A 15,824-nucleotide genomic window follows, 5' to 3' on the forward strand; every position below is an offset into this window, starting at 1 on the left:
CCCGGGGCCAGGCTGCGTCCGGACGCTCGCAGGCACGGAGCTTCGGGCGGGGGCGGCCAGCGTGCTCACTGGCCGGCCGGGGAGGCAGCACGGTTGGGTGAAAGCCTCGGAAATGGCTTCATTCGGACGAGGCTGCCTTGGGGGGTCCGAGGGCCCTCGAGGGGCAGCAGCTCCCAGCCGAGCCATGTCCGCAGGTGGAGTACGTGTTCACGGACAAGACGGGCACCCTCACCGAGAACAACATGGAGTTCAAGGAGTGCTGCGTGGAGGGCCACGTGTACGTGCCGCACGCCATCTGCAACGGAGAGGCCGCCATCGACATGATCGACGCCTCCCCGGGCGCCGGCGGGCGGGTAGGTGGCCACGCTCCTGGCCGTGCATCCTCTGCTGCTACCTGTCCACGGGCGGGTCATGCGAGGGACCAGGGGCACCTCCTGTCCTGGGGTCCAGGACAGATGCTGCCCTCCGGCGACTCGGGGGAGAAGAGCTGTGAGTGTCCCCGTCTGCACAGGCGTCCCCAGGTGCATCTGGCCGTCTCATCAGGGCTGGGGCAGCTGTCACCACGTGGCGAAACCGTGGGCTGAGAGTAGGGGGCCCTGCAGACCACGAGTGCTCACACATGGACACACAGACACACACACACAGACATGGGCACACACGTGCTCACAGACACACACTCGCACACAGACACGGGCACACACGTGCTCACAGACACAGACACATCTGCACACAGACACACAGACACGGACACACACCTGCACACACACAAGGCACACACATACACCACACAGACACACAAGGCACACACGTGCTCAGACATAGACACATACCTGCACACAGACACACAAGGCACACACGTGCTTACACATACACACACAGACACGGACACACACCTGCACACAGACACACAAGGCACACACTTGCTCAGATACACTCCACACACACAGACACATGGACACAGACACAGACACACACACACACACACACACTGGTTGTGTGGCTCCAGGTCTCACCCCCTCCAGGAGGGCCATGACCCTGGCGGCGGTTGCCCAGGAGACCGTTCCGGAAGCTTTGGTGTCTGCAGAGCCTCCACGGAGCCCCAGGGGACTGAGGTGGCCTGAGTCAGCTCTGCTTCAGCGGCCTTTTGAGAGCCAGTGCGTGCGTGCGTGCCTCTGGTGGTGCAGAAACGGCCTCTTCACCCCCGAGCCTCGGGGGAGGGCCAGGTGGTCTGTGGCCTTGCAGGGCGTCCCACCTGCCTCAGCTGCCCACCTGGCCCACGCGAGGCCAGCCCAGCCCTTCTTGGCCCCCTCAGTCTCGGTCGCACCCCAGGGCGTGGGACGGCTTCCGGGAACCCAGGGATCGCAGGCCCGTCTCTTCTTGCGACCTTGAACTCACTGCCTCCCTGAGGTCCATGTCCGTCTTCGTCTGGACCGCGAGAGCGGAGGAAAGGCGGCCAGACTCCGCTGCCACCGCCAGAGGTGGAACTAAGACTCCCTGACCCCCAGGGCTGCAGGCCCGGCGTTGTTGTTTACCGTCTTCTGTTTGATCCCCTTGTTTTGAGCGGATGTGCCACAGAGTTGTGGGTTTGTGCTGCATTTGCAGGAGCGGGAAGAGCTGTTTTTCCGGGCCATCTGTCTGTGCCACACCATCCAGGTGAAGGACGATGACGAGGTGGACGGGCCCAGGAAGTCGCCGGACTCAGGGAAGCGCTGCGCGTACATCTCGTCCTCGCCGGACGAGGTGGCTCTGGTTGAAGGCATCCAGAGGTGCGTCTCTGGTCCCGGATGCGAGGGGGTGCGGGGCCTCTCCACCCCGACCACAGGCTCGTCCTGGAAGCGTCCTGCGTCTGGTGTGTTCTGCTGAGGGCCTGGTCACTGCCTCTGCGCTCAGGCCTTCCCCCTGATTCCCGCAGTGGCGCACGCGGGTCCCTCCTGCTGTCTCAGATGGTGGTTTTTCCTGCCATAACTTCTGCAGTAAATTAGTTAGAGGCCATTCCAAAGAGTCACAGGCTTCTAAAGATGCCAGCAGTCTTAGAATCCCTTTATGACAGGTCTTCCTCATCCATCCTAGAGAATTGACGCCCAGAGATATCAAGCAACTTCCCCAAAGTCACACAGCATGGAAAGGGTGATGCTGGGTGCTGGGGTTCTCTCACTGCTCACTTCCCATGTGTCCTATTGTGCTAACTCCACCTCCTTTGAGATCTTGTTATTGGGAGTTTTCGCCGCCTCATGACATGGGGTTGTAAGCAAACACTTAGAAAAATACTTTTTTCCAGACACATGGCATAATTTTCGTCAGGGAAATGTTTTTCCGTTCTCACAGCTTACGACCCTGATTTAATACTGAAGGTGCAGGATTTATACTGTACAGCACAGGGAATAACCCAATATTTTATAGTAACTTGTAATGGAATATAATCTGCAAAAAGAACCGAATTACAGTGCTGCACAACTGAAACTACAACAATATTGTCAATCAACTATCTTTCAATTTAAAAAGTGCTAAAGGCCATGCTCACCTTCCCCTTCTGCTGCCTTAGTCAGTGGGCGCCAGGCACCTCTCCTCTAATTGGAACCATGTTTTTGTTGTTGGCTAAACTATGTGTTTTTCCATGCAATTTGAAAGTGACGTCAGGTATGTACATTGTGTCACCACAGACCTTTATTCGATGTACAAATTCACACATACGTAGGTGAGAGTTCTTGAATCGAGATTTCTCTCTCCTTGGAAAACGAGTGCTCAGGAATCAAGGCGCATTCAGTCATAGAGATCAACCTTCCAGCAGCCTCTCCTTCAGCCTGCCGGCTCCTGCCAGGTCGGCGGGACCCTGTCCCCATGGTCGCATAGCGTCTTCCTAATACGATTAGGGCTGTTGCCGTGTGAGTGTGTGTCTCCACCTCCACGTCCTGGAAGCTCCTCGAGTCCGGAAGCCAGGCCCGTTTGCTCTTTCCCACCCCAGCCTGGGCCCGCATGGGCAGAGCCCTCACACGTGCTGGTGCAGGAGGGGGCCTTACAGATGAAGTGCCCCGTGGCCCGTTGGTTGAACGGGGCTATAGTTTCCTCATCAGTAAAATGCAGCGTCTGCCTGGAGATTGACGGGCTCCCAGAGTCCTTCCAATTCTGACATGGTACCCAGCCTCTAAGCAGCCCCACTGGTCAGTCGAGACAGGGACCAATCCTCAGACCTGCTGCCGTCCATACCCGCCAGTAAGAAGGCAGCTAATTGTGTGTGGTGGGCCAGATGGTCGGGTAAGTCGACATTCCCTGGGCTCTTGGAGGACGTTCTGAGACGGTGCTATACTTTCCCGACTTTACAATGCAGTTTGCAGCCTCTGTTTTTCTGGAAGCATTTCTTTTTCAAAAGGAGAGCTTTCCCAGAGTGTAAAATGGAAACATGCTATGAAAGAGGACCGTCGGGGTCCACATTAACTCCCAGGTACGTCTTCTCCTCTGCAGACTGGGCTTCAGGTACCTGAGGCTGAAGGACAATTACATGGAGCTCCAAAACAGGGACAGTGACATTGAGAGGTGAGAACCCTGCCTGCTTGGGATGGTAGGACGGGATGGTGTTTACAGAGCTCTTTCACTGGAGAACATACCAAATTCTCTGTACTCCTTCCATGACTCATTCTCCCTCTTCTCAGTAACAACCCCAAGAGTGCCACCGAAACACCTGGAGAAGTTGAGTCGGACGGTTAGAGGAGAGGCTGGGTGGTGGTGTGCCCTCAGACGGGCTGGGGTTAAGCCACACGTTGTCAGTTTTACTGCAGGAGTTGACAAAGCTTTTAGCACGTTCTGACACCCCCAAGGCCGAGCTCTGACTCCCCACGAGAGGGCCAACGGAAGCCCTTCCCCCGGGAGCGGCCCTGGAATCCTGTGTTCTCAGAGCAGCTTCCCAGGCCGTGGAGCACGGGGTCCTATGGAAACACCGAGCGGTAGCCTTGGAGGGACCAGATGGACAGCGGATGTTTCACTTTCCATATCGACTCTTAGGGGACCATCTAGTCTAAAACTGCTGCTCCCAGAGACAAATGGCATGTTTTGATTTTGACTCAGAGGTTGGGGTCCTCCATCTCTCCTTGCTAAATAAACATCAATGGGCAGTTACGGATACGGCACACATGGTAAAGAACGTAAGATTTGGTGGTGATGGTCTCAAAAGAGCTGGATTTTACATTTTTGCTCTTAAGAAAAATAAACTCCCAGGTTGCGGAGGTGGTGAGCCCCTCGACTCCAGAATGGCTGCTGGGCCCTGGGCCCTCCAGGTCAGCTGGGGCTCCTCCCGCAAGCGCTCGGGGCCTCTGGGCGCCTTGGGGTCACCCCTGGGAGGGCAGTGGCACGCTGTCGGGCTTCTGGTCTCCAGCCGGAAAGGCAAGTGGGAGTGCGCTGAGGCCACGGGCGCCACTTGGTGCTCCAGGACCCCCGGGAGCCAGCTTGAGGGCCCGCGGGGCCAGCGCAGCCTCACAGCCACCTAGGCTGTCGCCCCCCTGCCCTTTCAGGGACTGTGAAGCACGCAGGGGAGGGTGGGTCGTCCCCCCGATGTAATGAGACGTGGAGCCAGGTGATAGTAAAAGCGATTTTTCAATCTCTTTTTCAGGTTCGAATTGCTGGAAATTTTGAGCTTTGACTCAGTAAGAAGGAGAATGAGTGTAATTGTCAGATCTGCTACAGGTAGAAATTTCTTTCCCTTTGGTTTCTTAAATGATACAGTGTGACTGTGTTTTACTCTGATGCCTAAATTCTGTAGGAGCTTTCAGGATTTAACTATTTATTCTCTTTTTTAAAAACATGGATAAACCAACACTGAGTCCTCAACCTCAGGCCCCGTTTGTCCCCGAGCATCTTAGGCTGAGGTTTAGTCACCTTTGGTTTTTCCCTCGAGGGAAAGTCCTGTGACTCATCCCCGGGGCTATAAACTCCCCGAAGTCTACCACGCTGCAGCCTGTCTCCTGGGTCCCCACCTGCAGGCCCCGCCCAGGCATCTGCGACCACGCCCTTCTCAAGCCCTCCTGTGCGTGCAGTCCCTGCCGGGCCTCCTGGGTTCGGGCCTCCTGGGTTCGTGTCCTGGATGGAAACAGGTAGCTGCTCCTCCAGCTCTTCTATGGAGGCCCTGAGCTGCCTCCCAGCTTTCCTTCCCAGGCCGCCCCCCCAGGGCACACCACCAGGCTTTTCCACCTGGAGGCCCTCCACCTGGCAGGGCTTTTCCACCTGGAGGCCCTCTACCTAGCATAGACTTTTCCACCTGGAGGCCCTCTACCTAGCATAGACTTTTCCACCTGGAGGCCCTCTACCTGGCGTAGACTTTTCCACCTGGAGGCCCTCTACCTGGGAGAGCTTTTCCACCTGGAGGCCCTCCACCTGGCAGGGCTTTTCCACCTGGAGGCCCTCTACCTAGCGTAGACTTTTCCACCTGGAGGCCCTCCACCTGGCAGGGCTTTTCCACCTGGAGGCCCTCTACCTAGCGTAGACTTTTCCACCTGGAGGCCCTCTACCTGGGAGAGCTTTTCCACCTGGAGGCTTTCTACCTGGTGTAGACTTTTCCACTTGGAGGTCCTCTACCTGGTCTGGACTTTTCCACTTAAAGGCCCTCTATCGGGTGTAGACTTTTCCACCTGGAGGCCCTCCACCTGGCAGGGCTTTTCCACCTGGAGGCCCTCTACCTAGCGTAGAGTTTTCCACCTGGAGGCCCTCCACCTGGCGTAGAGTTTTCCACCTGGAGGCCCTCTACCTGGCGTAGACTTTTCCATCTGGAGGCCCTCTACCTGGCGTAGACTTTTCCACCTGGAGGCCCTCTACCTGGCAGGGCTTGGAGGCCCTCTACCTGGTGTAGACTTTTCCACTTGGAGGCCCTCCACCTGGTCTGGACTTTTCCACTTAGAGGCCCTCTTACTCATGGGCGGCTCTCCCAGGATGCCTCCGCAGCCACCTGCAGGAAGCCCTCCTGGTTTCCTTCTGCCCTTGCGGGCTGCACGCATCCTGAACGCAGAGCCACACTTTCCCAACGGCGTGCCCAGCACAGCACTGCTGAGCGTTCAGTGAGTGCTGCTGGGTTCAGTTTACTAACGTGTTTTCAAGTGGCATCTTACCAAGAGACATGGCATCTTACTCTTTTTCGTTTCTGAAAACTAGACCGCACTAGGCTATGTTTTTCTCTTTGGAAACTCGCCTGGAGAGCAACCAAACAAAGCTGCTGCCCTGAACGTAAACAGACTCCGCCTGAAGTATGACCTGGAGAGCTCTACGTCCGCAGTGTCCTGACACTCAGGTCGAGCGGATTTCGTTGCCACAAAGTGACTTCCCTTAACAGGGCTGCTTGAGCCTCTTTCGATGGGACCGGAAATGCCTTATTTTGTCTCCCAAGCCGGTTGAGGACATCGGGAGGTTGCTGAAGGCCCATCTTTGAGCCAGGCCCTGTGAACTGCGCTCCGTGAGCTGGAGCGCTTGGGCGTCTCAGAGCTGGATCCGCGTGGCTCCCTCGCCTCCGAAGCAGGCTGTCAGACGTGACGGCTCCACCAACGAGCCTTGCATCCGTGAGCGCTGTGGACATCAAGTCTTTATGTAAATGCTGCCCCGAACACGTGGCCACAGGGGCAGCAGGACACGGGAAGCACACGGCCCGTCACGTTCGCAGACGAGTCCCCTGGGCGGGTGGTCCCCTCTGCTGTGCGCTGGCCAGCAGCGCCGGGGTCCATCCAGGATGAAGGCGTTCAGCCGCGCAAGGTCACACCGTCAGTCTTTCTCTCTTGTGACTTTCCCCGATCCAAACGTGAATCGTGCTTGAGGCAGTCCGGGAACCGGCAGTCGGCGCCACAGCCTCGGGAAGCGATGCGTCAGCTGGTCACAGGCCGTCTTCTGCCCCCTCTGCACATTCTCCTGACCCGCCCCGGCACAGCGCTGGGACCGAGGTGTGGACCGTGGAATCTTCGCAAACAGCGACACTTCCCACAAAAGGAGCGTGGCTCAGCCTGGAGCAGGAGCTGGGTCACGTGAAGGTCTTACATGCTTGGCGTTCGTGCCGTTAGAAACCCCTTCCTGGAGGGGAGAGGCCGGGCCATCAGAACCCCGCGAGGCAGCAGTGAATTCTCAGAGACGTGGAATATTTAACTAAACAAGTTGTTCTCTAAGTAGTAATACCTCCCCGGAGATGACCCTAAAGGCACTGGTTTACAGCCTCGTGGGCAGGACGGAGACCAGAGCCCCTGCAGCCTTGAGCTGCTGAGGATTCTCCCCGAGAAGCCACTGCAGCCTGGAGCCCCCCAGGTCCCACGCGCTTGGCGTGGGCCACGGTCACCTCACCTGTGTGTTTGCACTGCTCTGGAGTTCTAACTTCTTATTCGTTTACAAAACTGGAAAAGCAGGTCTGCAGCTGGGGCCCAATACTCTCTGCTCTTGTCCTTTGCAAGTTAAATGTTGCCTTCCACTCCAGATGTGTTCACGTCAGAGGCTCTGCTTGACCAAGTCTTTAGGCTGAACGCGTCCCACGTCTACGGCGGGTACAGGGGGATGACAGGGTGAGACAGTAGAAAATTTAAGTCATTCACTGGCCATTACTTGGAGTCATCTGTGATTTTTCTAGAGAAAGAATTACTGTTCAAGAAGGTATTACCACTCAGAACTGTCTGGACCACAAAACTTGTTTTATCCTATATCTGATGCCGTGCGTACAAGCGTTGCCTAGGAGTCACGGCTGGCGCCGGGCACGGATTCTGCCGTCAGGCTGGCGGGCCCGTGACCAGGACTCGGGTCGCGGCCCGAGGGTGTGCGGGCTTCTCCTGGGCATTGGACCCACTGCCCAGATTCCCACTGGCGGCGGCGGCCGTGCTGCCGCTTCTTTCCCAGCTCAGCCCCACGTGTCCCCTCCGCAGGCCTGCGACACACACTGCAGACGCCATCCTTCCTGGCCGTAGGTTGACGTTGCCCTGGCTTTAACATCAGGACTTCCGTGAGCGCGAACCGGGCCGTGTTTTAAGTGTTTCGCTCTGTATGTTGCAGAAGATGGTTCTTCCCGGGACCAAGGACAGCCACGGTGGGCTCCGACGCTGCCCCTGAGCTCACGGGCCCTTGTCCAGATCCCCGTGTGGACCACCGGTTCCGGGCTGCCCAGCCCCCGCCCCAGCACCGTGCCCCCTCCTCCCGGCCCCTCCCCGTGCCCTGGGTTTGGCTCCCGGGTTTCCTTCCCGCGGGCCGTCCGCGCCTTGGGCTTCCAGGGACCCACCCAGGCCGGGGCTCGGTGTGCGTGATTTCTGTCTGATGACGCGTGCTGAAGAGAACCCGGTGCCAGCGGCAGTGCCCCCTCTCCGGCCCTGCAGCCGCTGTGACAAGCCCCTCGGTGCTTCCGCAGCAGAGAGCCACGTGGTTTGCAGGCCAGAAGAGTCCTCGGGAAAGAGGAGCCCCGGCGCCAGCGGCCTGTGGGTCAGCGCGGGCGCCCGCAGTTTTGTCCGAGCCGAGCGAGAGCTTCCCTACCCGTCTGGAAGGGAACACCCTTCACCTCGAGGGGGGAGGAGCGTGCACCCCCAGCACTGAGACGTGTGAAGTGACCGGGGCAGCAGGTGTGGGGAGAGTCCTTCCACAGATGCTTCTCGTCACTCTTGGTCACGCCCGGTGTCCCAGCAGCTTCTGACCCCGTTTGGGGCCGGCCACGCCCTCTGCGTCCATACCCCTCCCTGGCCCCGAGGGCATTCGTCCCTCGCTCACATCCTTGCACCGAGCAGGCGGAAGTGACACAGGAGGAAGGACGCCCAGGAGCCAGTTTTGCTCCTGGTTCCTGACTTTCCTGAGATTCTGGCCTTGTGGGAATAAAACGAGGCTTGGGGGGGGATCTGTAGCTTTGACGTTTTCCTGATCTGCAGGTTCACTGGTCAGCCGACGTCTCCACGACAGTCTCAGCGCCGGTATCCCTGGTTTTGTTTTTAATAAAAGCGTCATTTGAAAAATAATTTAGTCTTCCCCATAGAGCGATTAAATGAAAATCTTCTTTTCTCGTTTTCTAGGAGAAATTTATCTGTTTTGCAAAGGAGCAGATTCCTCAATATTTCCCCGAGTGATAGAAGGCAAAGTGGACCAGATCCGATCCAGAGTGGAGCGCAACGCAGTGGTGAGATGCGGGCGGCGGCCTCACGCCTCTTCTCCCTCGTGGGGGGCACGTTCCTGCTGGGTGCCACATGCGCGTGCCACGTGCGCGCGCCGCGGGAAGCCTGGCCACGCGCCCTTGGGCGGGCGCCACCCTCCGCAGCCCTCCGCTGGTGTTTGGGGCTGAGGGCGTCCAGAGTGACAAGCACATCGTGATGGTCTTGAAGAAAATAGATCTTTATCCTGAGGACTTCCAGTGATTGGCGCTTAACGCCTTCCCTTGGGACCTGTTTGGTTTTCTTCTCACATGTTGTTCTGAAGTGAGTGCTCAGTCTGTTCTAGGCTCATCCGAGTTCCTACATCATCGGAGCTTCATTCCTTTTTGTGGCTGAATAATATTCCATCGTGTGGATGCGCTACACGTGCCACACTGTGTTTATCCGTCATCTGTTGGTGGGCACTTGGGTTGTTTCCGCCTTTTGGCCGCTGGGAACAATGCTGCTGTGAACATGGGTGTGCTTGTATCTGTGTGAGTTCCTTTGATTATGTACCTAGGAGTGGGATGGCCGGGTCACCTGGTGGTTCCGGTGTGTTTCACTTTTTAAGGAAATGCCAGACTGTTCCCCAGAGGCTGCACCATTTCACATCCCCACCAGCAGTGCATGAGCGTTTCAGTTCCTCCACATCCTTGCCAACACTTGTTATTTTCCATTTTGGTTAACTGTAGTCACCCTGGTTAGGTATGAAGTGGTAACTCGTTGTGGTCTTTATTTGCATTTCCCTAATGACTGAAGATGTTGAGCATCTTTTTATGTGCTTATTGGCCATTTGTGCATCTTCTTTGCAGAAATGCTTATTCAGGGTTTTTGCCCATTTTTTAATCAGGTTTTTTTTCTTGTTGAATTGTAGTTCTTTATATATTCTGAATACTAACACCTTATCAGATGTATGAATTGCAAATATTTTCTCCCAGTCTGTAGGTTGTCTATCACTCTCTTGATAGTATCCTTTGATGCACAAAAGTTTTTAATTTTAATCAAGTCCAATTTATTTTTTTGGTGTGGCCTGTGCTTTTAGTGTCATATTTAAGAAACTGTTGTCAAATCCAAGATCATAATTTGTCCCGATGTTTTTTTCTTTTTTCTGAGAGTTTTATAATGTAGCACTTACATTCAGGTCTTTGATCCATTTAGAGTTAATTATGTGTGTGGGGGACAGGTAAGGGTCCAGCGTCACTCTTTCACACATGGATGGCCGCTTGTGTCAGGACCATTGGTTGAACAAGACTGTTCTTTCCCTGTTGGATGGTCTTGGCCTCCTTGTCAAAAATCGTTGGGCCACACGTGCAACTGTTCATTTTTGAGCTCTCAGTTCTGTTCCGTTGGTCTGTGTCTGTCTTTACGCTAGGACCACACCGTTTTGGTTACTTGTCCCTTTCCGGTGAGTTTTGGAACCAGGAAACGTGAGTCCGTCCTCCAGCCTCGTTCTTCTGTTACAAGATTGTGGTCTACTCTGAGTCGCTTGAGATTCCACGTGAATTTTAGGGTGGGTTTTCCCATTCCCACAAGAAATGCCATTGGAGTTTTGATAGGGGTTGTTCTGAACCTGTAGATCACTTTGGGTGGTGTTGTCATCGTGGGATATTAAGTCTTGCAATCTATGAACACAGGATGCCTTTCCATTTACGTAGATCTTCTGTGATTTCTTTCAGCAACATATTGTGGTTTTCAGTCTATGAATCTTTCACCTCCATGGTTTAACTCATTCTTGGGTATTTTATTCTTTTTGATGCTATTGTAAATAGAATTGTCTTCTTAATTTCCTTTTTGGATTGTTCATAGTTAGTGTATAGAAATGCAACTGCTTTTTGTGTGTTGACTTTGTATTCTGCACCTTTACTGAATTCGTCTTTTAGTTCCAACAGTTTTTTGTGTGTGTGTGGTGGTGGAATCCTTAGAGTTTTCTACATATAAGATCTTATCATCTAAGAACAGAAATAACTTTATGTCTTCCTTTCCAACTTGATACCTTTTTTCTTCTTGCTTGATTGCTCTGGTTAAGACTTCTGGTACCATGTTGAATAGAACTGGCAAAGGCAGCCATCCTTGTCTTGGTCCTGATCTTAGGGAGAAAGTTTTCAATCTTTCCCTGTCGAGTATGATGCTAGCTATGAGTTTTCATATATGGCTTTTATCAGGTTGAGGAAGTTCCCTTCCATCCTAGTTTACCGAGTGGTTTTATCATGAAAAGGTGTTGGGTTTGGTCAGATGCTCTTTTTGCACCTATTGAGATGATCATGTGAGTTTTTCTCCTTTGTTCTATTTATGTCGTATATTACATTGGTTTTCATATGTTGGATCACCCTTGCATCGCTGGGATAAACCCCTCTTGGTCATGTATGTAACCCTTCGGACATACTGTTAGATTCCGCTTACTGAAATTTTGTTCAGGATTTTTGCATCGATGTTCGTAAGGGATAATGTTCTGTAATTTTCTTTCCTTGTGGTGTATTTGTCTGCCTTTGTTTGTATATCAGTATTGTTTTATATACAGTGTCCAGGGTTTTAGTAATACTTCACAGGAAGAATAGAGAAAAGTATTTCTACTCCATGTTTCCACAAGGGGAAGTCCCATAGCTGCTTTTAAAAACAAGGTTCTATTTATTTCTGAAGTCTCTGCTGACCGTTCACACCAGCTCTGAATTACTATCCTCGTAAAACCTCTCTCCTATCGTGCAGTTTTCCTGGCATGAGAATGAAGTCATGTATCCTGTGCGTTTCACCTCTTAGGAGAAGTCAGAGGGTCCACTCCGTAGTTGGAGCTCATGTCTCTGACCTGTAACTTGATCACCGTGGATGCTTCTGATCCAACTTCAACCACTTACTTTTTTTTAGCAGAAGTTACTGAGTTATTACTGTGTGCCAAGGAGTGGGGGGTGAAGTAAGACAGTGCCAGCGGCCTGAGAGCCCCCACCCCACAAAGGAGGCAGACAGTCAGGAGGGCAGCGAAGTGAGCGGGCAGCGGACCCGGGAAGGATGCAGGGGAACAACGTCGCTGCCCTCACAGCTCAGGGGTGGAGAGGGAGCTGCCTTCTCAGAGGGAGGCGAGCGGGCCGCTTGCTTGTGCCCCTGTGACGGGACTCAGCATCTGGATGGTGGGCGGTCACGGAGCTCAGAGCCTTCCCAGAGTGTCGGACGCACAGATGCTGCCTTGGTCCTGCTCCTTCCCGGGGGCTCCCTTCCCGCCTTCAGGCTTCCGAGAGCTCCGAGGGACAAGAGGAGCTGTTAACTCGACCGTAACCGCGTCCTTCAGCTACATCTGGAGGTCGGAGAAAAGACCAAAGTTGTGAAGCCTTCCCTGAGAGTTATGGGACATTAGAATTCATACAGTGGAAAGCCTTCTTAAAATCTTAGAAACCCGTGTTCTCCCAGAATTTGGACTGATGATGTAGGAGACTCTGGCACATTTCAGGGGATCAGTAGAGTCGGGGCTGAAGGAACAAGGGAAGCAGAAGGGGCTCATCCAAGGTCGCCGGTCAGGCCATTGTGATGGTTGCTTCATCGTGACCGAAGGAAACGTCTGTTGACGGAGTGAAAGGGCTCTGTGTGGCGCCTTCGAGAGCCCAGCTTCCTGGTGCCCTGCCGGCTGGTGTGCTTGCACTGTGATTACATCCAGAATTAGTCTTAGGTTCTTATTTTACTCTCCTGTGGACCCGAGAGGTTTGATCAATAACCGTGTGGTTTTCCTTCAGTGAGACCCAGATAAGATCAAAGTGTTGCACAAACTCCCCACCTAAAGCGTCACTTTAGAAATATCACTTGATGGACTTCCCTGGTGGTCCAGTGGTTAAGACTTTGAGCTTCCACTGCAGGGGGCGTGGGTTCAGTCCCTGGTCAGGGAACTAAGTTCCCAAATGCCACGTGGTGTGGCCAAAAAAAAAAAAAAGAAATAGCACTTGATATTTACTATAAATTGCAAATTGCTATCGTAAAAAAGGTTAACTCTTCATTTGTCAAAATAAAAGAACAAAGTCTTATCTTTCGACGGCCCTGGTTTATATTTTGTATTCCCACGCTTACTAGTTTGAAAACTTTATAATCTACCATGATTATGTATATTTAAGGTGGATATGCTTCGGTTGCAGATAAGCAGCCCTTTGAGGGTGGGTTGGTTTCTCGTTCTCCGGTTAGTCACTCTAGCTGGAGAGGGGTGTCGGGAAAGCTTTGCGAAGTGATATTCAGCAATGTGAACCTCAAGTTCACGTTAAGTGCTGCTTTGTGTCCTGCAGGAGGGGCTTCGGACCTTGTGCGTTGCCTACAAAAGGCTCATCCAAGAAGAATATGAAGGCATCTATAAGCTGCTGCAGGCTGCCAAAGTGGCGCTTCAAGATCGGGAAAGGAAATTAGCAGAAGCCTATGAGCAAATAGAGAAAGACCTTATCCTGCTCGGTGCTACGGCCGTGGAGGATCGGTAAGGGCTCGCTGTGCTTGTCTTCAGAAATACTAATGTTGCAGTGGGATAGCAGGGGCTACGGGGGCGCTTCGGGAGAAGCCCCACAGCCGGTGTCAGCCGCACCCGGTGAACGCGGTCACGCGTCAGGACCGGGCAGGCCGCTTGGTTGCCTGGGGTAATAGCACAGGGGGTCAGGCTGTGCTATTGTGATGTTTGACTCTCCACGGATAAAAGGCCTGAAAGTCACACGTCCCCAGAAGAAACCAGAAATGGTCAGCATTTTCACACCATATCATGAATGGTCAAGCTACAAGGCTGTGTTGTTCAATCATTCTTTAGAATGGAATCAATAACTAACCTGTTCCTAAATTTGTCACTAGTTCTTTCCAAATACAAGTGTAAACATTTTAGATCTTAACATTCTCAGTGTTTTTGTCATCACTCGTTGAAGGAATTTAAAATAATGAAGTAGAGTATTGCAAAAACTGACAATAATCGCTGGTAAAATTCCTGGGTCCTTGGAGGAATCGGGGAGAAGGGAAGGCTCTTAAGGGCGGAGTGATCCTCGCCTGCAGAGCCGAGGACCCTCACAGGGGTCCTGGGAGTTAATGCACCCGGTGGGGAGCTGGCACCTCAGGACATTGAGAGTAGATCCCCGGGGATGGGGGGGAGGGGAGGGGTTGAAGTGATGATATTTGATTACAAACTATTTCTTTAAAATCTCTAGCCAACATCTTTACAGACCACTCTGGGCCTCGGTTTGCTTTTTGCAAAAAAGGATGAAATGAGAGATGGTTTTTTCTGTCTGTAGAATAGTACGATTATATCCTCTCCAGACTTGACCTAGGAAGTTTATCCCAGAATCTAACCAGATGGTTCCAGTCAGAATCCAGATCCTTTCCTTTCCTTTCACTCAGCACTGGACAGAAATACAGTATGTCACTGACACACATCTATCAAAAACTAAGGCTCTAAAATCTAGAAAACACAGCAGGCCCCCAAACGAGGCAGACATGGTTTTGATGCCAGACTTCCACAGATGGCAAGACAGCCTGACCAAGATCAAGAGCACCGTTTATCCTCAGACATGTTTTGTGACCTCTGCGAGCTTTGGGTTTTTTACACGTAGACCAGGATCCTAACACAGTCCTCAGCCTGTAAGGTTTTGGCAAAGACAAAACGTCGCAGGCAGTGCTTCCCGCAGCACCTGACGCGGGGCGAGCCCGTGATGACCATCAGCCAGTCCCAGAGCCGCGACTGGCGTTGCACGTTCTTTACGGGGACCTGGGCTCCAGTTTGATTCGTGGCAAAATTAGAACAGTTTATGCACAAAGAAAAGGTGGTGAGTGTCACCTCTTCTCCAGATCCCGTTTCTCCCTGGTTAAGACTTTTTTGGTTGGCGGTTATGATGGGGCTTCTTATAATAGCGTAAAATCCTCTCTAAGTAGCAAGTCCCACCAGGCAGAAAACTGTGTGCTCGGCAACTGTTACTTGTACGAGATGCCGTTTTGTTTCTTAATATTTTATCCCTGTGGATTTTCTGGTATTAGGAAGTGTTTTGTTGTGAAAGGTGAATACACAGCTGTAACCAGCTTCAGGTCCTTTACGGTAAATCACGAGCCAGCACCGCGGTGCTTTTTAATTTGGGGGCAAAAAACTGAAACAGTTCAGTAGATCACAAGCTCTTGGAATGCTACACTTTGGTTTGCTGTGTCCACGCTGACGTGTGTGTGTCGTCCGCCGCACCCCACCCCCAGGCTGCAGGAGAAGGCGGCCGACACCGTCGAGGCCCTGCAAAAGGCAGGCGTCAAGGTCTGGGTGCTCACGGGCGACAAGGTGGAGACGGCGGCCGCCGCCTGCTACGCCTGCAAGCTCTTCCGCAGGAACACGCAGCTGCTCGAGGTCACCACCAAGAGGCTGGAGGAACAGAGTCTGCACGACGTGCTCTTCGAGCTGAGCAAGACCATCCTGCACTGCAGCGCCAGCCTGACCCGGGACAACTTCTCAGGGTAGGCGAGACGTTTGCGGAGGGACTGGGCAAGCTCTGTGGGCAGGGCCGTGGCCTCAGCTCCCTTGTGCGGACGTGGTCCTGTCCTCTGGCCTCTAACAGCATCCCGTGGTCGGGACCGTGACCAGAGCTATTTCTCTTTAGCAACTGTGACACGCCTTTTTGCATCAGAGCAGTGTGTGTGTGTGTGTGTGTGCGTGTGTGTGTGCGTGTGTGTGTGCGTGTGCGTGTGTGCGTGCGTGCGCGTGTGCGCGTGTGTGCGTGCGTGCGTGTGTGTGTGTGTGTGTGCGCG

General features: G+C 53.3%; 1 protein-coding gene across 10 annotated transcripts in view; it reads left to right on the forward strand.

Annotated features, from left to right (window-relative positions):
- The window catches only part of ATP11A (ATPase phospholipid transporting 11A), a 114,430-nt gene that overhangs the window by 78,190 nt on the left and 20,416 nt on the right, over positions 1-15,824 (forward strand). For all 10 annotated transcript variants that reach the window (XM_028497694.2, XM_028497689.2, XM_024117444.3 and 7 more), the window contains 7 exons: positions 195-353; positions 1,603-1,766; positions 3,460-3,531; positions 4,601-4,674; positions 8,994-9,097; positions 13,361-13,542; positions 15,282-15,533. In XM_028497694.2, coding sequence (XP_028353495.1) covers positions 195-353; positions 1,603-1,766; positions 3,460-3,531; positions 4,601-4,674; positions 8,994-9,097; positions 13,361-13,542; positions 15,282-15,533 — 1,007 coding nt within the window. The remainder of the gene's footprint in view (positions 1-194; positions 354-1,602; positions 1,767-3,459; positions 3,532-4,600; positions 4,675-8,993; positions 9,098-13,360; positions 13,543-15,281; positions 15,534-15,824) is intronic.

This window comes from Physeter macrocephalus, chromosome 13, assembly GCF_002837175.3.
Source record: "Physeter macrocephalus isolate SW-GA chromosome 13, ASM283717v5, whole genome shotgun sequence".
In the NCBI taxonomy this organism is placed as follows: domain Eukaryota; kingdom Metazoa; phylum Chordata; class Mammalia; order Artiodactyla; family Physeteridae; genus Physeter; species Physeter macrocephalus.